We start from the raw sequence: 27,194 nt of genomic DNA on the forward strand, positions 1-27,194 counted from the left end.
TATACCGAACCAATGAACCCAACAGTAGCAATGGCATGTGTGGAAAAGATTTTTAAAAACAATCATTCATTCATAACTTTCTTAAAAAAAAAACTGCTTTTACTATAGCCCTATAAAGTATCAATAGCAGAAATTGCAAGCACTTGACACCTCTATCTTGTGTAAATGAACATTGTGCAATTTACAAAATAGACCTAATAGAAAGAGTTGTGAATCACACAATGTTTTCCCTTGGGTGTTCTATTTCAACAGAATAATGGATGCCTCAGCTCTCCAGACATCTCACTCTGCAAATATCCAGCCCAGTGCATGTTAAGTGGTGCAATTTTAAGGGCAGTGCAAAAACAGAGACCTAGGGGTGTTTCTGCATGAATCTTTGAAGATGGCAGGACAGGTTAACAAAGTAATTAATAAAGCATATGGGATCCTGGACTTATAATCTATAATTAGAGGCATAATGTACAAAAGTGAAGAAGTTATTCTAAATCTATTTTAAACACTCATTTGCAAGCTGGAGTTTTGTAGCCAATTCTGGACACCACACTTTAGGAAAGATGTGAAGGCTTTGGAGAGGGTACAGAAGAAATTAACTAGAATTGTTCCAGGAATGAGGGATTACAATTATGTGGCTAAAATGTAAATCTGTGCTCCTTAAAGCTGAGAAGACTAAGAGGAGATTTGGTAGAGATCTTTAAAATCATGAATGATTTAGGCAGAATAAATAAGGAGAAACTATTTCCAGTGGCTTGAGGATCAATAACAAGAGGGCACAGATTTAAGGTGATTGGTGAAAGAACCAGAGATGATATGAGAAAAAAACTTTATTTTACACAACGTGTGGTTAGGATTTGGAAGGTATTGTTGAAGGGGAAGTAGATTCGCCATTAGCCTTTGTTAGGAACTAGAGATAGCTTGTTTGGAATAAGCTATAGCTTTATGTTTAAGTTTAATTTTTTTATTATTTGTGTGTTAGAAAGGTGAAGCCTGGATTTTGGTTTTACTTTATAGTGGGGCCAGCAGGTCTGAAATCTTGTTTGTGTACCTGCACTTTAATGAGGTTTTACGACTCTTTAGGGGAGTTAAAACAAAGTATGAAAACTGTGCTGTTGCCTCGCAACAGGGGGCCCAAAGAGAGACAGGGAGAAACTGAAAGCAGTTTTAGGGCAGTTGGAAGCAGGTGCCAGGAGAAGCTGGACACAAGAGAAGGAACTGCGGGAAGCAGGTTCCAAACAGCAAAGCAGAAAGTTCCAAATCCAGGGAGTGGTACAGGAAAAGGTCCCAAGAAGATAGTTAAGTCAAAGCTGAATATCTGAAAGTGTATGTGAAGGGTGAAACCTGAATCCGGGGGAGAACATCAGGAGGAGATTTTAAACCCTTGGAGGTGGATCCTTGTTGAAGACATCCAAGTGAAAGTGTCATTTGGGAGAAGCTTCCAAGGTGAATACTTTGAACGTTGAGATTGGAAACCTTCGGGAGAAAGACGGAGTTCAATGAGATTGGTTGGCTCACAGTGTGACAAGCGTCTCAGGGGAGTTGATGAGAGATCCATAGCATCCGCTTTGGGCGACATCTGTCACTTGGTTTCAGAGTGTGGTGTGTCTGACCACAGGTTGCCTACTGATTTACATGGACCGTATACTTATTGTGAACATTAGAGTATAAGGTAGATTTTGTAACTGGTGTTATCCTTACAATTCTGTACATAATCTGTAACGGTATAGTGGTGGGTGAAGGAATAGTGTAATATAGTTCATCTATTCTTGTTTAACAAATGTTTTATTCTTTTGGTAAAAGTTTACCAGCGGATTCTGTTCAGTAGCCACGTTTTTAAACAAAAAATTAAAAGTTAGGATCTATCAAGTCAGGTTCCACCCTGGGATCTGACTTGTTCAGTAGTAACATCAGCTGGAATCATAACACCTTCAATAGAAGGGAATTGGATAAATGCTTGAAGAAGAAAATATTCAGGTATATAGGAAGGAGTGGGGCCGTGGGACTATCTGAATTGCTCTTCAAAGAAGATATTGCAGACCTGATGGGCTAAATGGCCTTCCGTGCTGTGCTATTCCAAGATTGAATTAAATCTTTGTTGGTTCATAAATGTTGCTTATTCACTTTAAAGTGAGTTCTGGTTTCCTTGTGCAAAAATGAGTAAAATATTTTCCTTATTCTGTCATAGGTTGAAAGGCATGACAATTGTGCTTATGACTATTTAGAAGTCCGAAATGGCAATAATGAAAACAGTCCTTTAATTGGGCGTTTCTGTGGCTACAACAAACCAGAAGACATCAAATCTACTTCAAATACTCTCTGGATGAAGTTTGTTTCTGATGGAACAGTTAATAAAGCAGGATTTGCAGCAAACTTTTTTAAAGGTATGAATAGGCAAAAATCCAGAGTATTGTAAGAGCCAATTAATATAGCCCAGGTACCATTATTAACCACTTTCTCTAATGATATACAGGAAGCAAAGACCAACTGACTCATTGCGACAATAGCTAAGAAATGTAAATATTTCAATCGGCATAACTGCTGAACTTTCTTTGCAGGTAGGCAAGTATATGGTAAACAAATCCTTGAATAGTTACTTGATTAAGGTTTCTGAACAGGCTTATTAAAAATTGTAAATATATATTGTAATGTAATCAAAGGGAGACCTGAAGAAAGAGGGCCTTAATTTCTGAGCTCCCCAGTGTCGGATTGTTGGGGGCGGGGTATCCCAAAGATATGCTGGGGAACCCCCTTCAGAAGTTCCCAGGTAAGGTTTACACGGCAATTGCCCTGAAGTGCAAACTTCCCCTGGGCAATTGCCCTGCACTGGGAGCCATCCGAAAATGTGATTTAAATTGCAAACTTTGGATGGTTCCGACTGGGTTAGACCAATAGTTACCCAGAAGAATTAAAACCACTTCTAACTTCTGGGTAGTTATTGCACAGACTCAGCCACACAAGCACGGGACAACCCCAAACACCGACTACCTCTCCCCCCACCCCATGACTACCTCACCCAGGGGACTTCCACTACCTTCCCCCACGGAATTTCCCCCACCTGCATGGGACTCCCCCTCCCCCCCAACCCCTGCCTCCCCACCTGGAGGCTCTACACCCTCCCTCCACTAGCTCCCCCACGCACCCCCCCCAACCATCTCCGCCTCCCCCGGCAGACCTGACCCGACCTGAGGCCGACACCCTCCCCACCACCCCTCCACTCAGGTCTGACCCAACCTTAGACACTCACCTTCTCACCGGCCTGTCAAGGATTTTTAAATTTCAATGGATCTTTAAAACTTACCCGATTTCCGGCACCTGATGCCGTAAAAAAAGGGATGTGGCCTTCTTCCCTTCAACTCTCCTGGACCTTGACACAGGACCTCGAGGATGAGCTGCACTGCCTGAATCTCGCCCAGCCTGAGACAGAAGGTCGGGCAAGGTAGCATCAAAAGAAATTTGATCTAAGTAATTGGGCATGCAGTGGCAATTTGACGCTGATTGCCACTCCGACGAAGTTCAGGCCCATAGCATTTTTCTTCTTTTACTACTATAATGTGCACCAGGGTCCAAAATTTGTTTGTTTGTTTGTGTGCTGCCTGAATACAAGTTGGCTCATTGTCTGCTACTGCTTCATCCTGAGTGGTTTTCTTGGCAGTTTTTCTTTCCCCACTGGCGGTTTGCCATTGTCTTTCAATCCCAGGGGCAGGGCCCAAGTTTGCCTTAGCTGGAACAGGAATTGAGCCCACACTGTTTGCATTATTCTGAATCACATGGTAGCCACCTAGCCAACTGAGCTAACCAGCCACTGGTCAGCAATAATCATCTGCAGTCAATAATGGGGCCTGAAATTCCATCCATTGTTCCCAAAAATGTGCTTTTTAACTTCAGCCTCAGATAAACATCCTAATTGTCACCAGTGCACAGTTATCTATTACTCATGGCTTCTGTTAATGGGATTGAGATTTATTTTATTTTGTTTTTAAAATTGAGGGTATGTCATTGGTAGGGGGAGAAGTAATTTCTCTTTGTGTTTCTGGGTAAAAGGAGCAGGAGTAGGCCAATCGGCCCTTTGGGCTTGCTCCACCATTCAGTATGATCATGGCAGATCCTCTATCTCAATGCCAAACTCCCACTCTCTCCCCATACTCCTTGGCCAGCATCTTTGGGTTGGCATGCAGAGGCGGGCCCCGCTCGCCAACGCGTAAAATGACATCCCGACGTCACCGCGTGTCATTCCGATTTTCAGTTCGGTGGGCACGCACCCGAGTCGGCTGCACGCCCGCCAAACTGTCAAAGGACTGTTAAGGCCATTTAAATATCAATTAAAATACTTAATGGAGCTGTCCGTCCAACCTTAAGGTCAGCGTGCAGGTGAAGAGCCCAGGTGGCCTTCACGTTTATCATGAAACCTCATCCACAGGCAGGATGAGGTTTCATGAAGTGTTTATAAATTGGATGAGAGTTTTTATTAAACTTCATTGACGTGTCCCAGCTCATGTGACACTATCACATGAGGGGACATGTCTTAATTTTTTTTTTCTTTATTTAAATTATTGATAATGAAACTAATCTCCCTGAGGCAGCTCTGTGCCTCAGGGAGATTTCTGCGCTCTTTCATGCATATGCGTGAAAGAGCACAGGCCCCAACTCAGCTTAATCCCCCGCCCGCACAGGGAGCACTCAGCACTTCCGGGTGCGCGTCCCGCTGGGTGGGCCTTAATTGGCCCGCCCACGTAAAATGGTGGCGCGCAGCCAATCATGGGCAGTGATCAGCTGGGCGACCGCCTGCTCCCGCTCCTGCTCAGCCCCCCGATGGGGAGAAAATTCTCCCCCTTGACTCCTTTAGAGTCTAGAAATCTATCTATTTCCTTCTTAAATATATTCAGTGACTTGTCGTCCACAACCTCTGTGATAGAGAATTCCACAGGTTCACCACCCTCTGAGTGAAGAAATTTCTTCTAATCTCAGTCCTATATGGCCTACCCCATATCCTGAGACTGTGACCCCTTGTTCTAGATACCCCAGCCAGGGGTAACATCATCCCTCCATCCAGTCTGCCCAGCACTGTCAGAATTTTATACATTTCAATCAGATCCCCTCTCATTATTCTAAATTCCCGTGAATACAGGCGTAGTTGACCCAATCTGCCCTCATACGACAATACTGCTATCCCAGGAATCAGTCTGCTGAAACTTCGCTGCACTCCCTCTATGGCGAGTATATCCTTTCTTGGGTAAGGAGACCAAAACGGCACAAACTACTCCTGGCATAGTCTCACCAAGGCCCTGTACAGCTGCAGTAAGGCATCCTTGCTTCTGTACTCAAAACCTCTTGCAATGAAGGCCAAAACCCCATTTGCCTTCCTGATTGTTTGCTGCACCTGCATGCTTGCTTTCAGTGACTGGTGTACAAGGACATCCAAGTCTCTTTGTACACCAACATTTCCAAATCTATCACCATTTAAATAATACTCTGCCATTTTATTTTTCCTACCAAAGTGGGTAACTTCACACTTATCCACGCTATATTGCATCTGCTATGTATTTGCCAACTCACTCAGCTTGTCTAAATCACCTTGAAGCCTTGTAACATCCTCCTCACTATTCACATTCCCACCTAGTTTTGTGTCATCAGCAAACTTGGATATATTCCATCTGGTTACCTCATTCAAATCATTGATATATATTGTGAATATCTGGGGCCCAAGCACTGATCCCTGCAGTACCCCATTAGTTACCGCCTGTCAGTCCGAAAAATACCTATTTATTCCTACTCTCTGTTTCCTGTCTGCTAACCAATTCTCAATCCATGCCAATATATTACTCCCAATCCCATGTGCTTTAATTTTATACACTAACCTCTTATGTGAGACTTTATCAGAGGCCTAGATTTTTCCTATGGTGGGCAGGCTGGGCGGAAGCGGGCGGGGGCGGGATAAGGCATGGAGCTGCCTCAGGGAGATTGAATGGATATGAAAATAATTAAAGAATCAAATTAAAATTTTATTCAAACATGTCCCCTCATGTGTGTCAAGAGAGTTGCGACATGTTTGTAAAGGTGGGAAATTTTATTTATTTATTATTTATTATAAAAGCTCAGAAAACGTCATCTCGCCTGTGGATGAGGTTTCCTGAAAAACGTAAAGGCTGCTTTAGCTTTTCGCGCCTTCCAACCTTAAGGTTGGACGGGCAGTGTTCTTAAGTGCTTTAATTAATTTCTTCTCGGCCTTAATAGGCCCTTAACATTGCGTGGGCACGCAGCCAGCACGCCCGCCGAACAAAATATCGCGATGGCGCGCGATGACATCGGGATGCACGCCCTTTGTCATCGCGTGTCATTTTACACATCAACGTGTCGAGCCTACCCCCGCACGCCGACCGGAGGATTCTGCCCAAAGGCTTTCAGAAAATCCCAATACCACCACATCCACTGGTTCTTTCTTATCAATTTTACTAGTTACACCTTCAAAAAGACCCAGTAGGTTTGTCAAACATGATTTCCTTTTCACAAATCCATGTTGGCTTTGCCTAATCCCATTGATATTTTCTAAGTGTCATGTTATCACATCCTTTATAATAAACTCCAGCATTTTCCTTACTATTGATGTTGGGCTAATCAGTCTGTAATTTTGTTTTCTCCCTCCCTCCTTTTTTAAATAGTGAGGGTGTATTTTCCACCCTCCAATCTGCTGGGACTGTTCCAGAATCTATAGAATTTTGGAAGATGACAAAAATCTTGTCATCCACAAGATGATCCACTATTTCCATGACCATCTCCTTTAGTACCCTGGGATGTAGATTATCAGGCCCTTGGGATTTGTCGGCTTTCAGTCCCATTAATTTTCACAGCAGTATTTTTTTAGTAATTCTGATTTCCTTCAATTCCTCTTTCTCACTAGACCCTTGATTCCCTAGTATTTCTGGGAAGTTATTTGTGTTGTCTTCTGTGAAGACAGAACTGAAGCAGTTGTTTAATTGCTCTGCCTTTTCCTTGTTCTCTATTTAAATTCTCCCATTTTGGACTGTAGGGGACCTACAATTGTCTTCACTAATCTTTTTCCTTTTACATACTTATAGAAGCTTCACAGTCCACTTTTATGTTCATTGGAAGTTAATTCTCATACTCTATTTCTCCCCTCTTGATCAATCTCTTTGCCCTCTTTTGCTGAATTTTAAACTGCTCCCATAACTCGGGCTTGCTACTTTTTCTAGCAACTTATATGACTCCTCTTTGGATCTAATACTATCCTTAATTTCTTTTGTTGGCCATGGTTGGGCCGCTTTTCCCGTTCTGTTCTTGCGTCAAAAAGGAAGGTATAACTGTTGCAATGCCTGCATACTTAAAAGGCCAGGTGTAGCAAAAGGAGACGCAAAGTAAAGCTTACCACAACGCTATGGTAGGTTAGCTCACTTGGCTAAGTGGCTAGCATGTCGTTCAGAATAATGCAATTTGGCTTCAATTCCTGTTCCAGCTAAGGCAAACTTGGGCCCTGACCTTGGGATTGAAAGACAATACGCTCTACAATAACCACTAAACAGCACCAATGATTTGAATGTTGCGTGGTCCATCACCACACTCACGCACACACTAAGAATAGGCTCGGACTGTTGAAGCTCATGTTATGTTGATCCGCTAAGCTGGCCAAGAATGGCTTATACTATTGATATGAGTTATATTCAAACTTAGATTCCAGGGGTGAATCTCAAAGTGCTACCCAGCCCTTAATGAACAAATAAACTGAGGTGAATTCTACCATATCTTGGAATTGTCATGTATTAGAACCCTTCTCAAGGTACTTAATAAACCTTTGTAAACAATCACTTTAAATTAAAACAATCCACTGTTATGCTGAGGTAGCTGATTTCTGTCGGGCAGTAATGGGATTGCTGTAATTAGCCTCAGCAACCTTGTGATTGGGAATGATGAGGACAGGTTTGAGCTAAAGTGCAATCCCTCTGTTGTCATGATCTGTGAATTCACACTGCTAAATTGGTACACAAACAATTCCCACTAGAACAAGTTACTAGATAGTTGCAGGGATTATGGAACAATAAAAACAAAAGCAAGTCACTGGTGGGAGTTGTGTACAGGCCCCCTAACAGTAACCACATGTTTGGGTGGAACATAAAGGAAGAAATAATTGGAGCCTGTCAGAAAGGCATGGCAATAATCATGGGAGATTTAAATTTACAGATTTAAGTCAGATGGGCAAAGATAGCCTGGGTGAAGAGTTAATTGAATGTTTTCAGGATAGTTTCTTAGAACAGCATATTCTGAAGCCAACCAGAGAGCAGGCTATTCTAGACCTGGTATTGTGCAATGAGATGGGAATAATTAATGATCTCATAGTGAAGGTGCTCGTTAGGAGCAGCGACCACAATATGATGAAATTTTACATTCAGTTTGAGGGAGAGAGGAGGGGGTCTGAGACTAAGTTTTTAAACTTAAATAAGGGCAATTAGGAGGGCATGAAAGCTGAGCTGGTTAAAGTGAATTGGCTAATTAGTTTGAGGGATAGGTCAATAGAGATGCAGTGGCTAATATTTAAGGGGATATTTCAGAATGCACAGACTAGATATGTTCCAACAAGTAAGAAGTTCAAGGGATGGATACACTGTCCATAGTTCACCAGAAAGGTTAAAGATAGTATCAAACTTAAAGAGAAAGCATATAATTGTGCAAAGACAGGTGGCAGGTCAGAAGATTGGACAGAATATAAGGAACAGCAAAGAATGACTAAAAGACTAATAAGGAGGGAAAATATTAGAGTATGAGAGAAAGCTAGCCAGAAATATAAAAAAGATAGTAAGAGTTTTTATAAATATTTTAATAAGCAAGTTAACAAACTGAGCGATTGTGCTTCAGAAAGCGAGTCTGGAGAATTGATATTGGATAACAAAGAGATGGCAGATGAATTGAACAGATATTCTTGCATCAGTTTTCACTATAGAGGATACAAGTAACATCCCAGATGCAGCTATAAACCAGGAAATGGAAGGGAGGGAGGAAGTCAGGAAAATTACAATCGCCAGAGAAGTGGTACTAAGTAAATTGTTGGAGCTGTGGGCTGACAAGAGCCCGGGTCCTGATGGACCTCATCCTAGGGTCTTAGTAGAAGTGTCTAGTGAGATAGTTGATGCATTGGTTTTAATTTTCCAAAACTCCCTAGATTCAGGGAAGGTCTCATTTAGATTGGAAGATAGCAAATGAAACTCCATTATTCAAAAAGGGAGGGAGACAGAAAGCTGGAAACTACAGCAATCCCTCTGTTGTCATGATCTGTGAACATCTTAACATCTGTCATAGGGAAAATGTTAGAAGCTATTGTTAAAGAATTTATAGCAGGGCACTTGGATAAGTGCAAGGTCATCAGGCAGAGTCAACATGGTTTTGTGATCGTTTTTAACCAACTTATTGAAGTTCTTTGAGGAAGTAACATATACTGTGGATAAAAGGTGGATGTACTGTACTTAGCATTCCAGAAGGCATTTGATAAAGTGCCACGTCAAAGTATATTGTGGAAAATAAAAGCTCACCAGTATAGGAGGTAACATATTGGCACGGATAAAAGATTGGCTAGCTAACAGGAAGCAGAGAGTAGGCATAAATGGATCTTTTTCAAGTTGGCAATATGTAATGAGTGGTGTACCGCAGGGATCAGTGCTGGGACCGCAGCTGTTTATAATTTATGTAAATGACTTGGATGAAGGGATTGAATGGGTGGTTGCCAAATTTGCTGATGACACCAAGATAGGTAGGAAAGTAAGTTGTGAAGAGGACATAAGGAGGCTACTAAAAGATATAAATAGGTTAAGTGTGTGGGCAAAGATCTGGCAAATGGAGTATAATATGGGGAAATGTGAAATTGTCCATTTTGGCAGGAAGAATAAAAGAGAAGCATATTATCTAAATGGTAACAAATTGCAGTGGTTGGTGGTGCAGAAGGATCTGGGGGAGAATTTTCTCCCGGTCAGGTGGGCCGGTTGGGAGCGGGCGTGGAGCCGATAGCCTTCCCACGATTGGCTGCGCACCGCCATTTAATGTGGGTGGGCCAATTAAGGCCCACCCAGTGTGACGCGCAGTGCTACCTGTGTGGGCGGGGGGAGGAAGGAGAATTGGGGCCTGCGCTCTTTCGTGCATGTGCGTAAAAGAGCGCAGAAATCTCCCTGAGGCACGGAGCTGCCTCAGGGAGATTAAGTTCATATTTAAAATTTGAAATAAAGAAAGATAAAAATTATTCAGACATGACCCCTTATGTGACAGTGTCACATGAGCTGGGACATGTTTATGAAGTGAGCAAAATTTATTTATTAATTTAATAAAACCTTCATGAAATCTCATCCCGCCCGTGGATGTGCGGTGACGTCGGGACACACACGCAATGTCACCACGTGTCGTTTAATGCGTTGGCGTGCGGGTCCGCCCCCGCACGTCGACGTGAAAATTCTCCCCCTGTGTGTCCTAGCGCATGAATCACAAAAGGCAGGTACAGCAAGTAATTAGGAAAGCTTAATAGAATGTTGTCATTTATTGCGAGGGGAATTGAATACAAAAGTAGGGAGGCTATGCTGCAGTTGTAAAAGGCACTAGTGAAACCACATTTGGAGTACTGTGTACAGTATTGGTCATCTTATTTAAGGAAGGATGTAAATGCATTGGTAGCAGTTCAGAGATTAATACCTGGAATAGTTGGGTTGTCTTATGAGGAAAGGTTGGACAGACTAGACTTGTATCCACTGGAATTTAGAAGAGTAAGAGGTGACTTGATGAAACATATAGGGTAGAATTTTCTGCTTGATGTGCGGTGGGGGTGGGCCCTGCACGTCAGTGCGTAAAATGATGCACGGTAACATCGGGTGAGTGTCTCGACATCACCATGTGCCATTGTGGTATTTCGCTGGGCGGGCGCACAATGAAACTCTTTTGAGTTATCAACAGTCACAGATTGCAACTCTTTCGAGTACAATCACAGTTCTTGGTTTCCGGGAGTGGGACATGAACCCACAACCCTCTAATTCAAAGGCGAGGGTACTATGAACTGAGCCACAGCTGCGCACGTTTGACGTGTGGCTACCATTAATTAATGGACTAGTTAAGGCCCTTAAATCGGTAATCAACACCAATTTTCAGGCACCCGTGCGATCTTTGGCTCAGTGCATGGGCACAATGGGCAGGCGGGTAAGAGGCTTTTTAATAAAACTCATCTAGGGCAGGATAAGAGGGCTCAGTGGGGTTGTCAATCTGGTCTGTGAGTATTTATTGCAGAAATTTTTTTAAACTTGCCTGTGTGATCTGTAGCAGTTCAAAACGAATTCCAGCAGCTTTCTGTGTACTTTGAACCTTCAGGTCAACACTTTGCAGTCAGTAATCTTTATTGGGCTTGCAGCTTTCCGGAGGCCTCCCTTTAGCCTGGGTATGGGTTCTGACATGTCCACTGGAGGCAGCTCCTCTGAGGAGGAAGGGAGGGCTAGAATGAGGAGGAGGCCAGGAGTGCACAATCAGCCTCCAGGGGAGCCATCTTTGGGAGTACTAGCGCAGGCACAAGGGGCGCAGGGCCAAGAGGTAGTCCAAAGTGGAAGGGGCCACAGAAGATGCCACTATCCAGCTGCCAGGGTAAACAGGCGGCGAAGCAGCTACCTCAGTATGACTGAGGTGCAGTGCCGAAGGAGGCTCCGGCTGTCAAGGGAGACAGTACACTACATCTGTCAGATCTTCTTCTTATCGTGTCCACGGACAGTCTATACATGGCCCAGCCAGAACTGGACACATTTTTGCACCTTGTTGTTGAATTCGGCAAGATCTGCAATGGTGCAGGGTTCCTCTAGCGATAGGCATTGCAGGAGATGTTGCATAGTCTGTGGCTCAGTTCCACATTCACAAGTTGTCGGGCTGGTTGTATATCCCCATTTGCTTAGTGACACCTTTGAACGACCTACACCAGTCTGTCAGATGATTGGCCCTGAGATCTCTCCTAACTGTGTGGGTGGACACCCCATGCCAGCGGCTCTGAAGCTCACAGTTGCCCTCCACTTCTATGCCTCTGGCTCTTTCCAGGGCTCGGTGGGTGATCTTTGCGGTGCCTCCCAATCAGCTGTCCACACTTGTGTCAAGCAGGTTACAGACGCTCTGTTCAGATGTGCATTGACCTTCATCCACTTCTGCTGGGATCAGGCAAGCCAGACACAGAGAACCAGAGGCTTTGCGGCGATTGCTGGCTTCCCCCGCGTCCGGGTTACAATCGACTGCATACATGTGGCCATCAAGGCACCAGCAGGCGAGCCCGGTGCCTTCGTCAACAGGAAGGGCTTCCACTCCATGAACGTGCAGATAGTGTGTGATCACAGGATGCAGATTCTACAAGTCTGTGCAAGGTACCCAGGCAGCTGCCACGATGCCTACATCCTCAGAGACTCCCAGGTGCCGGGGCTCTTCAGTGCTCCGGCTCGGCTTGATGGATGGCTGCTGGGTGACAAGGGCTATCCCCTCAGAAGGTGCCTCATGACGCCTCTCCGCCACCCAAGAACAGAGGCTGAGCACAGAGGCTGAGCAGCGGTACAATAGGAGCCACGCCTCCACAAGGACTGTGGTGGAGAGAGCCATCGGTCAAATCAAGATGTGCTTCCGATGCCTGGACCGCTCAGGGGGCGTACTCCAGTACCCCCCAGATCGTGTCTTGGTGATAGTGGTTGCATGCTGCACTCTCCACAATCTTGCGCTGGAAAGGGGGACGCAGTGGATGATGAAGACGTTGACGCAGTGGATGCGGCTGCACACGATGAGTCCAGCACTGATTCTGAGGATGAGCAAGCACAGGGGAATGATGCTGCCTCATTGCTTTTTAGTGGCTTCTGAGACAGCCTGCTGTCTCTGCTGTCCTGTTGGCCTCGATGACCTTGGCGGTCGTCCTCTGGCCCATGGAGCCTGTGCTGGCCCCACTGGGAGGGATCTGCCAGTTCCACAGCTGGCATTTCCCCAGTCGTCGCAGCCTCACCGGATGAAGTGGTCACTGGGAGAGGGCTGGAGCAGCTGGTGCCCTCATCCAGAGCGCAGTGAGAGGAGCCCACAGATACGACAGGCAGCTGTTTCGCCGACCTGAGGTCGTCCCGGACCTCCCTGCTCACCGTCGATGGATGGGCAATGACTGGGAAGCTAGAAGCCCACACCATCTCCCACATTGGCAATGACCAGCTGTGGCCACTGGCGCTGTGAGAGCTTGCAGGTCCGAGCGTAACCCCTGGAGAATCTGCTTGTTCTCCTGGAAGCCCCTCTCCATGGAAGAAGCGTGATGCTCTGCCATGAGGTTCATTGCATCAGTGATGCTCCGCGTGGATTCCTCCACCATGGACACCAAGCGAAACATAGTCTCATGCAACGCTCCCAGATGCTCTCGCACACCCGGCTGCATTCCCTGCAGCTGCTGTGTTGCAGTCAACTCCAGAGGCACATCATCACACCTGGACTCAGCATGTGCCTGGTCCCCTGCAGTCCTCTGGCTGCTGGCGCCATCGGCACTCTCTGTCTCTGCCAGCTCCTCCAGCAATTGTGAAGTGCCCTCTCCACTGTGCCCTGGGACACTAGCCGATGTTGCAGTGCCCACTGAGGTGCTAGTATCTGCACTGGTGCCTGCCTCGCAGAAACGGTGTGACACAGGTGACCGTTGAGAGCCCTCAGGTGTGAGAGGGGGCATCTGGAATTCCTCCTGGCGGACAGGCTCTGATGATGCTGAAATTAACAACAAGGACAGTGGATCAGTTAGTGTGCACACAGTGACACACTTCATCCATTTTCCCCTGGCTTATTATGCGTTCAACCTTCCAGGACCTATGGAGATGAATATTGGTGGGGTAGCAAATAGTCAGGAGGAGACCCAAACATTACAGGCGGATACAGACGGGCTGGTCAGATGGCTTAAGGAATGCCACATGGAATATTATGTGGATAAGTGTGAGGTGATCCACTTGATCAGGAGAAACAAGGTACGGGAATACACGAGGAATGGTAGGACTGTGGAAAGTAAGGAGGATCAGATGGACCTTGCTGGGCATGTCAGCAGGCCCGTTAAGGTAACGGGACAGGTACATAAGATGTTTAAGAAGGTAAATGCCATACTTGCCTTTATTAGCCAAGGAACAGAATATCAGAACAGGGAGGTCATGTTGCAAGTGCAGAAAACACTGCCTAGGCCACAGCTATAGTTCTGCGTCCAGTTGTGATATGCGCTGCACGGGAGGGATGTGATTGGAACGGAGAGAGTGCAGAGGTTGCTGACCAGGATGCATGCTGGGCTGGAGAGTTGGTGTTATGAGGAGACATAGCATAGACTGGGGATATTTACCCTGGAGCAGAGGAGATTGAGGGGTGACATTATTGAGCTTTATAACATTATGAGGAGCATAGATAGCGTCAACAGAAAGGAACTTTTCCCCTTGACGGAGGGATGAGTAACCTGGTGGCATTCATTTAAGGTAAGATGCATGAGGTTGACAGGTGAGGTGATGAGGAACTTTTGCACACAGTAATGTGGGACGCACTGCCTGAAAGGGTGGTGGATGCAGAAACCCTCCTAACATGTAATAAGTATTTGGATGTGCAGTTGCGATGCCATGGCGTACAAGGCCATGGAGATAGTGGTCGGAAATGGGATAAGGCAACTTTGAAAGGAGCTGGACACGCGCATCTTTGAAGGGCCGAGGGACCTTTGTCTATGACCCACACCTCTGACTCTATCAGTCTGTGTTTGAGCAATGTTGCAACAATAACGATTCAAACAATCATCAGTGCTTTGGATGGTGGGAAGACAGAGTGGATGTCACTGTGGGCCTCAAATACCTGGCTGATCCACCCCAGCCTCACCGATACCAGTGGACCTGGGCGCATGGCGCCTCTCAAGCTCCAGGGCCTTGTGCTCAAATCAACTTAAAATCATGAGCTGAGCCTGGCCGCCTCCAGTCTGTGAACGCACACAGGCATTGTGAACATTCTTCTCCTGAAAAACAGAGAAGACCATTCATTGCGGCAATTCGCACAAGAACTCTGCACGCGCATGCCGCACCCCAACCACAGTGGCCCATATCAGACCTCCAGTGCCTCCTCTCCCCGCTACTGCCGATCAGTCACACAAAGATAGTATGCCTGCTCCCAACTCCCCCCTCAACGGCCACCTTGGACACATTCTGCGTCCATCACTTTAGGAAACACATGGTGTTAGCTCCCATAGCAAGGAGGCGCAACTACGTGCAGCGTTGAGGGCACCACCATGAATAGGACATGTGTTGGAGTTCTGAGTATGTGCCTAGCTGCATCTCCTGCAGGTTGCCCCCAGACTAGTCACATATGACTAAGAGCAACACATGGTGCGGGGGAGAACCCATCTCCTCATGAACGACTCAGGCTGATGTAAGCATGGTCACTATCTGCTTGGCCACCCAGCGTACGAGAAATGCCCAACATGATTCAATGCAGTCATGACAGTAAGACTTGGGGGGGCCCTCAAAGGCTAAGGCTACCTGCTGGGTTAAATGCCCAATGCCAACATGGTACTCACCCTTCCAGAGTGCAACAAATTGTTGAAGCGCTTATGGCACTGGATCCAGGTATGCTGCACCACGTTGCGGGAGCTCACCACCTCCGCCACCTCCTCCCAGGCACGTTGGTCATGTGGAGGGGTGGGGGGGGCCCTCCTCCTCCCATCGTGGGGGACCAACACTTCCCGTCGTGCTGCCACCTCCTCGAGAAGGGCAGCAAGGCAGTCATCAGAAAAGCGAGGGGCACATTGGCCCCCCGCTGGCCTACCCTGCAGCCTGCCCTGCTCCTGTGGCAGACCCTGCAACCTGCCCTGATCCTCTGCCCTTCCCTCAACACTGACCTGCTGAGCAGACCCCCTGCGGTTGGATCTCCAGGTGGCTATTGTGAGCAGCCTACAGGAGGCTGCCAGGCCTTCATTTAAACAGACTGCTGGGTTACCATTGGACCCGGTGGTCTCTGCACGCCCACCACAGCCCACGCACTCCCGCTATTCACGGGAGTTGGAAATGCGCTGGGCGGGCCTTAGTTGGCCCGCCTGCGCAAAATGGCGGTGTGGCCCCGATCGTGGGTGCCGATCGAGTCCGCATCCGCCCGCGTCCCCTCCTGCTCCGCCCGCCAAACGGAAAATATTGGCCTTAAGATCCTAAGGGGTCTTGAGAGGGTGGATGTGGAGAGGATGTTTCCTCTTGTGGGAAGATCTAGAACTAGGGGGTCGCAGTTTAAAAATATGGGGTCGCTTACTTAAAACAGAGATGAGGCAAAATTTTTTCACTCAGAGGGTCGTGAGTCTTTGGAACTCTCTTCCTGAAAATGTGGTGGAAGCAGAGTCTTTGAATATTTTTAAGGCAGAGATGGATAGATTCTTGGTAAGCAAGGGAGTGATAGGTTATTGGGGGCAGGTGGGATGCAGATATCAGGTTACTATCAGTTCAGCCATGATCTTATTAAATAGCGGTGCAGGCTTGAGGGGCTGAATGGCCTTCTGCTCCTTGTTCGTATGTTCATATGTAAAATGCTGCAGATGTTGGAAATCTGAAATGCAGACATAAAATGCTGGAAACACTCAGCCAGTCAGCCAGCCTCTGTGGAGAGAGAAACAGTTTCAGGTCAATGACCTAGTATCAGGACTGGAAGAAGTTAGAGGTTTAACAGATTATCAGCAAGTACACAGCCAGTGCAAGAGGAGGGGGGATGGGGGAGTAAAGTAAAAAGAGGTTAGGATGGAATAGCACTCCAATAAGCAGGCAGAGTGATGGCCCTGGTGGAGATAAAGCACTTCCTCCTAGAAGCAAGGGATGCCACTTCCACTTCCCCTTGCACATTTGTTTGTACCTGTTGTAGGAGCGTTACTCACAGGTGCTGGAGAGCAGATTCTCTGCTATTTCTCTTAAGACGATGTGTGATACATGGTATGTGAGGAATATGGAGGAGCAGCATTTCAATTTCAAAAATATAAAAATATCAGAATGGAAGGTTTAACGTAAGGAATACTGCTGTTTTATGCTACAACAGAAGTAACTGGGAAGAGCATTAAGTTTAAGTGGTAGAGCTACGGTTTTCTAATTTAAAGGTAATTCTATGCACTTGGGTTAGAAAATGAATCAGCTGCTGTGACATATTTTGTGAGGTAAAATCTCTAACCTTTATGGAGACAGTTTCCCATTTTCATGGACTCTAATATATTTTCAGTAACTGATCCAAGCTAAATCCAAAAACATTCTAATTTTTTACATATTTCATTCTTTTGAAGAAGTTATGAATAGGTTTAATTTTGTCGTCTTCACCAGAACATTACATTTACATAAAATGTCCTGACACAGCATTGACTTTAGCTGTGATATTAGGACTGAATTATGTTAGTTGAATGGGTCAGTTAAAATTTGATTTAAAGACACCAAGGTGTGAATTTCATGAGTGGTAAAAATAAGATACAAACCAGAGTGAAGATTGACTTGCTTAAATTTTCAAGATGAAATGCCCCACTGTGACATGCAGCATAGATTTGTCTCTGAATCTGATGTTGCAGGTTTAATTCTAAGAGAATGGCTGTTTGCCATGCTTGGATACAGTTTTTGTCAGTTTCCATTCAGGTTGTTTGATAGCGGACCTTGCTATGGTAGGGTGCTTTGTGTCAGCCTCTTGTAACTCTCTATTTGACCAATCAAGTAGATTGACAATCACCCTGAAGAAGCCTTTTAGTGCCAGGATCTTACTCTTAGGAGCTCTCATTGGCAAGTAACTGTGAGAAAATTAAACAAGGGCATTTTTATATCTTGTATTTAAACATTTAAATATGCCCTGCTGTGCATCGATAAGGCTAGCTTTTGTCAGCCTTATCTGCAAAATTATTTTTACACCAGGGGCAACATTTCCCCCCCAGTTGGGGAAGTGCGGGAGTGGGCGCGTGCGGGCGGGCGGGCTTCCGATTGGTCGGGGGCGTGCTGCCATTTTACGCGGGCGGGCAAATTAAGGTCCACCCAGTGTGACGTCCGCCAGGAAGCGCTGTGCGCTCCCTGAGCGCACGGGGGAGGGGTTCCCTCAGCCGGGAGTTCACTCTTTCGCAAATGCACGCAAAAGAGTGAACAGATCTCCTTGAGGCTAAGTGCTGCCTCAGGGAGATTGGCTCAGATTTTCAACTTTATATAAAGGTGAGAAAAAAATTCCTCTGCCATGTCCCCTCATGTGACACTGTCACATGAGTTGGGACGTGTCCATAACTTTTATTTTAAAATATTGTGACATTTTTAAATCCTGTGAAACTCATGAAACTCATCCCCCCTGTGGATGAGGTTTCATGCTTTTTCACAAGCCTGCCAGGGCTCCCGGCCTGCCCGCCAACCTTAAGGTTGGACGGGCAGGTCCATTAATGAGTTCAACTACTTTGTTAATGGCCTTAATAGGCCGTTGACAGGTCGGTGGGCGCGCAGCTGACTTGGACGCGGGCCCGCCGACCTGAAAATGTAACTGACACGGGGTGATGTCGGGACGCCCGCCCAACGTCACCCCACGCCATTTTACATGTCGTTGAGTGGGCCCCACCCCTGCTCGCCAACCAGAACCCTGCCCCAGGCTGCTAAGGAAATTTTCATTGGGGTTTATTTTCAATGCTGATGCATTCTGTTTTCCATGTTAGCATGCAATGTAGCACACAGTATATGTGCAAGCTTGTGGGGAGAGAACAGTTTTGACAAGAGCTCGAAGAATTTTAAATTGCATTTCTTTGAATGAACTGTTTTACTGGGTTACATTGCATGAAATGATCCAAGCTTTAATCCTCTTCTGCTTATTTAGCTCATCTCAGCTAGAACAGCATTGGGGGTTGTGCCTGTGTGGACATTCGGTGAGAATAAGATTGACTGGCTGCATAAAGCCCAGAGCACAACTTCTGCCCCCCCAGCAATACTCTTATTGTTTTAAAACTGAACAAGTACTACACCAGGTTATGTAACTGTTAAGGAGCATGAACATTAAATCAACATCAAATGCCTTTAACATAATGAAACATCCTGAAGCGCTACACAGGAGAATTATAAAACAAAGAATGGTACCGAGCCTCATAAGGGTATTCGGCCCAATGACCTAAAGCTTGGTCAAAGTGGTAGGCTTTAAGGAATATCTTAAAGAAGGGAAATGATGTAAAGTGGCTGAGAGATGTGTGGAGCGTATTCCATAGCTTGGGACCTGGGTAACTGAATGCATGGCCACCAATGATGGAGTGAAGAAAATTGGGGATGCACAAGAGGTCATAATTAGGGGAGTGCAGATATCTTGGATGTTTGTGGGGCTGGAGGAGATTACAGAGATGGCGAGTGGCAAGGCAATAGAGAGATTTGAAAACGAGAATAAGAATTTTAAAATGAAGAGCAGTCAATTTTGCACTTCACAGAAGAGAAAATTGACCTCAATTAATCTGTTAAGATGATGTTACTTTTTGCTTTCAAGTTACTTAGAACATCAATTATTGTGGTATCAATTTATTTTGTAACAGACATGTTTAGAAACCTCCCAGACATGACCTCCTTCAATAATCCCAATCACCCCTAAAGGTCAGTCTTCTGATGATTGCAAGCTGTGCTCCAAATAACTGCAATTCTCTATTAGGTTACTTTTTTAGTTTGTAACTGTTACCAAATTGTAGTGAAATATATATTTTCTTTATTGGTTTAATCCACTGAGAAAACCTTTTCATTTTTTATCCTTTGACCTAACTTGTCTTATCAACAACTTACATTCATACATGGTCTACTCCTGATAATTCAAAGACATTTTTTGCACTAAATAGTTAGAATTGTCTAATAATTCGAATTAACCGTTATCAAATTAAGAAAAGCAACTGTACTGCCTTTAACATTAAAAAATCCAAAGTTTTTGACAGACATTGCTTTTCCATAAGCCTAAGTATTGTAATTCACCAGAAGGGGCCGTCCTTTCTTGTCTCTTTCCAATGACGTTGAGTGCCAACTGGCTAATGTGCTCTGGGCATTATCCCAGCCAAACCAATCTTATTCTCATCTGAATGCATACCCCTATTGCTGTTCTAACTGAGATGGGCTAAGTCAGTATGAGAGGATTAAAGCTGGTATCAACCACCCCATCCAAAAATATCAGACATAGAAAGGTAAGCTACTAACATTTTTTTTTCATTTCTTTGCTATCTCCACAGAGGAGGATGAATGTGCCAGACATGACAATGGAGGTTGTGAGCAGCAATGTGTGAACACTTTGGGCAGTTATAAGTGTACCTGTGATCCAGGGTATGAACTTGCAGCAGACAAGAAAAGTTGTGAAGGTAAAAGTTTCAAAATAAGGCTATAAAATAACATAATGAGGGTTCTAATTTTCATACCACAGATAGACAGAGCAGATACCCATTAGGGTACTGAAACATCTGAGCCCCAGGGAAAAGATTGTTTAATTGAGATCTCTGGCTCTCTGACCTATGCTGTCAATTGCACAATGTTTATTTAAACAAGATAAAGAACTTTCAAGTGTTTGCAATTTCTGCATTTGACACTTTAAAGGGACTGGATGATTGACACTTTTATTGGCCTGTAGTAAAAAGGAGTTTTTTTTCAAAGAAAGTGGAAATGGGGGACATAAGGGGTCATAGCGGGTGGGTTGGAGGGACATACCTTGGCATAGGGTGAACGTGAGGGACCACAGGGGGTGGATGGAGGGCATGAGGTGGCATGGATAAGACAGGGGAATGCGTTTGAGGTGAGGGTATGTGAGGGGTGAGGCCTTTCTGTTTTTATTATAACTTGGACAAAGTCCCCTGATATGGAGCTATTAAACAGCCCCCCTTGGCATCTGGCAGCCCTTGTGTCTGCCTCCGAAATTTTATCTCGGGTTGGCTGGCCCAGTTGCAGCCCGCACCCACCTCCCAGGAATGAAAAATATTTGTGGGCATTTTCTCCCGAGACAGGTGGGCTGAATCAGGAATTATCTTGACTCCTACTACCTGCCCCAAGAATGAAAATTCAGCCCATCATCTGAAGTAGAAGCTTCCTCCTCAGAAGGGAGTAAGAATTGGCAGAACATCTGCTTCTCGGATCTGTAACTACCCTCTGCTGATAATAGAACGCCATTCCTGGCAGCTATAGAGAAATTATGAGCCAAAATATTTTGCTCAGCACACTAAAGGATCACTCAAACATTAATCTTAATGTGTTTATTTCCCTGTATTCCCATGTAAGCAAAAGATTGATCAGTTTAATTTTAACCAGTTCTAATTTTTATGCCAGTTATCTCCCCTTAAGAAGAGGCCATGTGGCACAATGTGTAGTGTCCTTGCATCTGAGCCAGAAGCTCTGGTTTGATTCCCACTCCAGGACTTGATGGCCATGGAAGGTGTATTCATAATGGGGCCAAAACATTGATTATCAACTTGTAAATCCTTCCATTATGCCTATGCAGGCAGTAAGAGTGAGAGAGCCTCCTGATCAGCCATGCTTGATGTGGAATGGTGCCCCTCAAGCTGTAGCCTCTGTTGACAGGCTGGCAACCTGTTCCAGGAAAAAATAGCCATTGCAACAGAGAGAAGCATGTACTTTGTCTGCCTCATGTGTCACCAGACATGAGAAAGCCTCTAAATCTAAGGCTATCGCCCCTTAAACCCTTCTGTCCTGAAGGCATTTTCTGATGGTGAGATAGAGGGTAACTTTTGTGAAGCACTGTGCCTCTGCCTGTGTTTGAGGTTGTGGTGGTAATGCAGGACTGCACAGAATGTATCTCATGATTTACCCAGGTGGCCACTGTTCACATGTGATCCTGAACAGAGGGTGTTGGTAAGCAATTCCATCATAGAGCATCACAGCTAATTGCTACAAACGCTGCTACACTTTGAGCAACAGTCATTGGAGAGTAACCCAGCCCACTGGTTTCTACTCCATCCTATCCTAGGAATGCTCAGGAAAACTAAAATACCTCTATTACTGCCCCAGATTATATCAGTTAATCCACCATGGATTGAATCTGGCATCTTCACAATCTATTTGACTTGGTACCGTACCAAGTACTTCATTTATTTCAAAGATTCACAACTGAAGGAGGCCATTCCACCCACCATGTCTATGCAGACTCTTTACTAGACCAATCCAAAACTAGTCCCACTGGCTTTTTCTCTATGCACAGAAGCATTTAAGATATCAAAGCCATGATCAAATTATCACATGAAATCATGATGAATTGTGTCAACGATAATTTGTACTGCACACTCATTTCATCATTAGTGATATGCTACTCAGCCGTTTGAATACATGTCTGATATTTCAGTCTAGCTGTTATATTTATACTGATTCTGTTATATAGAAACTCAGATTTATAAAGTAATTTAACATTTTTAATTTTAGCTGCCTGTGGAGGACTCTTGTCAAAGCTAAATGGAACGATCACCACACCAGGCTGGCCTAAAGAATATCCTCCTAATAAGAACTGTGTTTGGCAAGTTGTGGCTCCTACCCAGTACAGAATTTCTATGCAGTTTGAATTTTTTGAATTAGAAGGCAATGATGTAAGTAGCTCAAATACTGCCAAATCACAAAATGAAAATTCCTAATTTTAGCTAAATCTAAAGTACATAGACATGAGCTGATAAAGCAGTTTTATTTTAAATATACATAAAGTACATTGCAGCCCGTGCTTATAAAACATCATCAAAGATAATATTTTCTGATATGCAACATGAGTGTAATAGATTGTATACTAGTATAAAATGTGAAATGACGACAACGACTAGGTAACCAATTGTTTACTTCACTGTTTGTGAAATGTGTTAACTGGACTCAGATTTATCAGTTAAGCAAATGAGCTGGTTATGGAAACTTGGCACAAACAGTACACATCTCCTGAGTGTGTCTGAAACCTGCCAACATCTATTTCAGGCAGTATTCAGGAAAATCCAGGCCTGTGAGTTTGGATCCTCCACTTTTGTTAAGAATCTTGGTGCTGATCAAATATATTGCAATTTAACTAGCTATTAAATGCCTACTAGCATTATATATCAATAGGAGTAATATTAGAAAAAACTGTTTGTAGGAATTGCACATTTGTAGTCCTGGGCCAGTGAGAGAGAGTCCTGTGGTCTTCCTATGACTGGTCTTTGATTTAACGTAGGCAGTTAAATTGTAATAAACGTGGAAGGCAGGACTAGTTTCTTGTAAGAAACAGTAAACTTTGGCTCCAAATGAAGCTACATGCTTGGTCCAAGACCAAGGCTAAAAAGCTCTGCCCCTAAGATTCCCCGTGCTTAGGGCTGATTCGTCTATAAAATCACATGATCCCCATAACAATAAGAAATGGTTTAACTTACAATCATTACATTCCTGCACCTTTAATTTTACTTATTACTACATCTTACTTACAAAAAGGTCTTAACCCATATTATATACAATTATGTACAGTTCATGCCATTACAAATTTAGTCTTTGAGGAGGTTTTGGATTTGGGTAGAGCGATGCAACTCTGCAACTGGAGGTTCTTAACTGGATTAACTTGCACAGGAACTGCAGCATCAGGGACATCCCTAGACAGTGGCAGTTCAGAACTATTCACTTTAACAGAGACATCAGGGGGACAATTATCTTCTCGTCGGGCGGACCGGTCGGGAGCGGAAGTGGGAGGGTGTGAAGCCTATTGCCACCCGCGATTGTCTGCGCACCCCCATTTTACGTGGGCGGGCCAAATAAGGCCCGCCCAGCATGACGCGCTCCCTGTTTCGCTCAGTGCTGCCTGTGCAGGCGGGGAGAGGAGGGAGAGTCCATGCCTCAGGGAGATTAAGTGCAGTTGTAAAGTTGTAAAACCTTTAAAAAGTTGGACGGGCAGCTTTCTCAATTGGGTTAATTGTTTTATTAATGGCCTTAACAGGCCTTAGACAGTTTGGTGGGTGCGCAGCTGAACAGAAGATCAGAATGATGCGCGGCAACATTGGGACATAGGCCCGACGTCACCGCATGTCATCTTACGCATCGGCGTGCGGGACCCGCTGCCGCATGCCGAACAGAAGATTCTGCCCCAGTATGTCATTCCTTGTCGATCTGGCTCCTCAGGGGCCGAAGTTTCAACATCGATTTCACGTGGATTAACTGTTGTTGGAGAGTTTCTCGACTTATGAGATGATCCATATGTTTCCTAACAATCCTGTTTTCCACTTTGACTTGATACGGTAAAGGTCCTGTTTCAAAGATCTCAGTCCAGTTGCAAAATTTCGTACAAAGTAGGCCTCTCCCGCAGTAAACTCTCGAACATTACTGTGAACGTCATGCTTCACTTTCTGACTACCCTGGTTTTTCTCCACCTTTCCCTCTAAATACTGAACTCAATCATGTATGAAGTTGGTGCTTCATTAACAATTCTGAAGGTGTTAAACCAGTGGTCACATGAAGAGTTGTGCGATAGCTGAACAGAAATCTAGAAATTTGTGTTTTTAATGTTCCTTCTGTTAGTTTCTTCGTGCCTGTTTTAAAGGTTTGTACTGATCTTTTTGCTAACCCATTGGACAAGGGATCTGGTGCTGTTCTTATGTGTTTAATCCATTTAGGTTCACGAATCTTTGGAATTCAGTGCTAGTGAAAGCCATACCATTATTTGACACAATAACTTCAGGTAAACCAAGAACACTGAAACTCTGGAGCAGTTTTTCAATGGTTGCAGGCGAAGTGGGTGATCTCACTTCAAACACGCCCATCCATTTGGAATGTGCCTCAATAATCACAAGAAACATGGTTCCTAGAAGTGGACCTACAAAGTCTATGTGTAGTCTAACTCGGGGTCGACCAGGCCACTCCCACAGATGTAGTGGAGCTGAAATGGGCAACTACTGTTGTTGCTGACACTGGAGACAGTGCTTCACCATTTTTTCTATATCACTATCTATACCTGGCCGGCCACCAGATATAACTTTGTGTGAGCATCTTCATTTTAGAAATATCAGGTTGCGCACTATGAAGTTCTTCCAAGAATTGTTCTCTTGCGTAGGCACAACGACTTTTGCTCCCCATAACAAGATACCATCTTTACAACTCAGTTCAGATCTACGTACAAAGGACGGTTTTAATTCTTCTGGGACTTGTGCATTTGACCATCGTTGTAATACTTGTTCACGGACTCTTGATAAAATTGGATCCCGATGTGTCCAATTCTTTATCTGTCTCACGCAGACTGGTGAGGAGTCCAGGAAATTCAATGCATGTACCATCTCTTGAGGTACTGGTACATGTGTAATACTATCGGGCAAAGGGAGATGACTGAGGGTGTCTACATTTGCTATATGCATACCCTGATGGTGCAAAAAAGTGTACTCGTACGCTGACAAAATTAAAGCCCACCTTTGAATTGTAGCAAAGGCTATCGGTGGGATTGCCTTACCTTCACTAAACAACCCTAACAGTGGTTTGTGATCTGACACTATGGTGGAGTCTTGACCGTGCAAATATGGATGGAACTTCTTTACTCCAAATATGATAGATGAGCCCTCTTTTTCAGTCTGTGAGTAACCTTTCTCGGCTGCAGAAAGGGTTCTGGATAAATATCCTGTCGGTCTTTCGGATCCATCCTCCATTTTGTGTGACAATACTGCTCCCACTCCGTAGGGAGATGCAACATAAGTGAGCATCAATCCCTTAGACGGTTCACAGTGCTCTAGCAGACACAACGAGTGTAAAAGCTCCTTAACTCTTGTGAAGGCTTCTCCTTGCTACCCCTTCCAGGACCATCTGTGGTTCTTCTTCAATGATAAGTAAGTGTAAAGGGGCTAACGCTGTAGATAGATTAGGCAAGAATCGACCGTGATAGTTTACCGTGCCCAAAAAAGACAGGCCAGAATTTTTCCGTCAGCGAGTTGGGGGCGGAGCCCGCTCGCCGACGCGAAAATGATGTGGGATGATGTCAGGAGGAACCCCCGACGTCATCCCGCCCCATTTAAATATTCAGGAGGGCGGGCGGACAGGGAAATCAGCTGTCCGCCCGCCGACCTGTCAATGGCCAATTGAGGCCATTGACAGGATAATTAACCCAATTAAAGGCCCTGCCCGTCCAACCTTAAGGCTGGCGGGCAGGCCAGGAGCCCCAGCGGACTTCTGAAAAAACATGAAACCTCATCCACTGGCGGGATGAGGTTTCATGTCCGTTTTAAAAATCTTTAATGAACTTTATGTCATATTTATTAACATGTCCCATCTTGTGTGACATTGTCACATGAGGGGAACATGTTAATATTTTTTTTATTTTTCTATTTTTGAGGTTTTTTAAACTGTTACCTATTTCCCTGAGGCAGCACTTAGTCTCAGGGAGCAGTGCGCTCCTTCGTGCACATGCGCGAAAGAGCGCACTTTGACAGATGGGGAATCCCCCCCGCCCCCCCCCCCCCCCCGCACAGGAAGTGCATAGCGCTTCCCATCAGGCAGCCCGCTGGGTGGGTCTTAATTGGCAGCGGGGCCCGTTTCAGCGGCGGAGTTCGGCTGCCCGCCTGTCGCCGAGCCGGTGGGGCCCGCCCGCCTATTAAGGGCTAAATTCTGCCCTTAAGCTCCGTGACATTGGTATGAGAGGATGCTTCCTTGATTGCCCTGACTTTCTCCTCCAATGGATGCAACCTTTAGGCATCCACTCGATGACCCAGATACGTAACTCCCTTTGCTTGGAAAGTGTTTTTTTCTTTTTTCAAACGAACGCCAGCCTCCAAAAATCTCTTCAGAACCTCTTCCAGGTTTGCCACATTTTCTGCTCCTGTGATTAGGACACCTCCAGGTACACAGTAACTCGGGGAAGCCCTTGTAGTAAGCTTTCCATGGTTCTTTGGAAAATCGCACAGTCAGATGACACACTGAAAGGTAGGCATGTACATTGGTACAGGACCTTGTGCGTGTTTATGGTGACATAACTGCTTGATGTGTTGTCCAGCTCGAGCTGTTGATATGCATGACTCATGTCCAGTTTAGTGTAGGATCTTTCTCCTGTGAGTTTAGCACACAGATCTTCAATCTTTGGGATTGGGTATTTGTCTAATTTCGCAGCCTTGTTTACCATTAATTTATAATCCCCGCAGATGTGAATGGCTTGACCTGGTTTTAGCACAGGAACTATGGGTGCTGCCCACTCTGAAAATTGGACTGGCTGTATTTATTCCCAACTCCCCCAAACGACTTAATTCCACAAATACCTTTACTTCTAGAGCATAAGGCACA

General features: G+C 45.0%; 1 protein-coding gene across 2 annotated transcripts in view; it reads left to right on the forward strand.

The window, feature by feature from the left end:
• tll1 (tolloid-like 1) overlaps positions 1-27,194 on the forward strand; it is a 441,724-nt gene that overhangs the window by 322,053 nt on the left and 92,477 nt on the right. For both annotated transcript variants that reach the window (XM_078542318.1, XM_078542328.1), the window contains exons 14-16: positions 2,180-2,375; positions 20,180-20,305; positions 22,368-22,528. In XM_078542318.1, coding sequence (XP_078398444.1) covers positions 2,180-2,375; positions 20,180-20,305; positions 22,368-22,528 — 483 coding nt within the window. The remainder of the gene's footprint in view (positions 1-2,179; positions 2,376-20,179; positions 20,306-22,367; positions 22,529-27,194) is intronic.

The sequence above is a fragment of the Cetorhinus maximus genome, chromosome 1 (assembly GCF_964194155.1).
Source record: "Cetorhinus maximus chromosome 1, sCetMax3.hap1.1, whole genome shotgun sequence".
In the NCBI taxonomy this organism is placed as follows: Eukaryota; Metazoa; Chordata; class Chondrichthyes; order Lamniformes; family Cetorhinidae; genus Cetorhinus; species Cetorhinus maximus.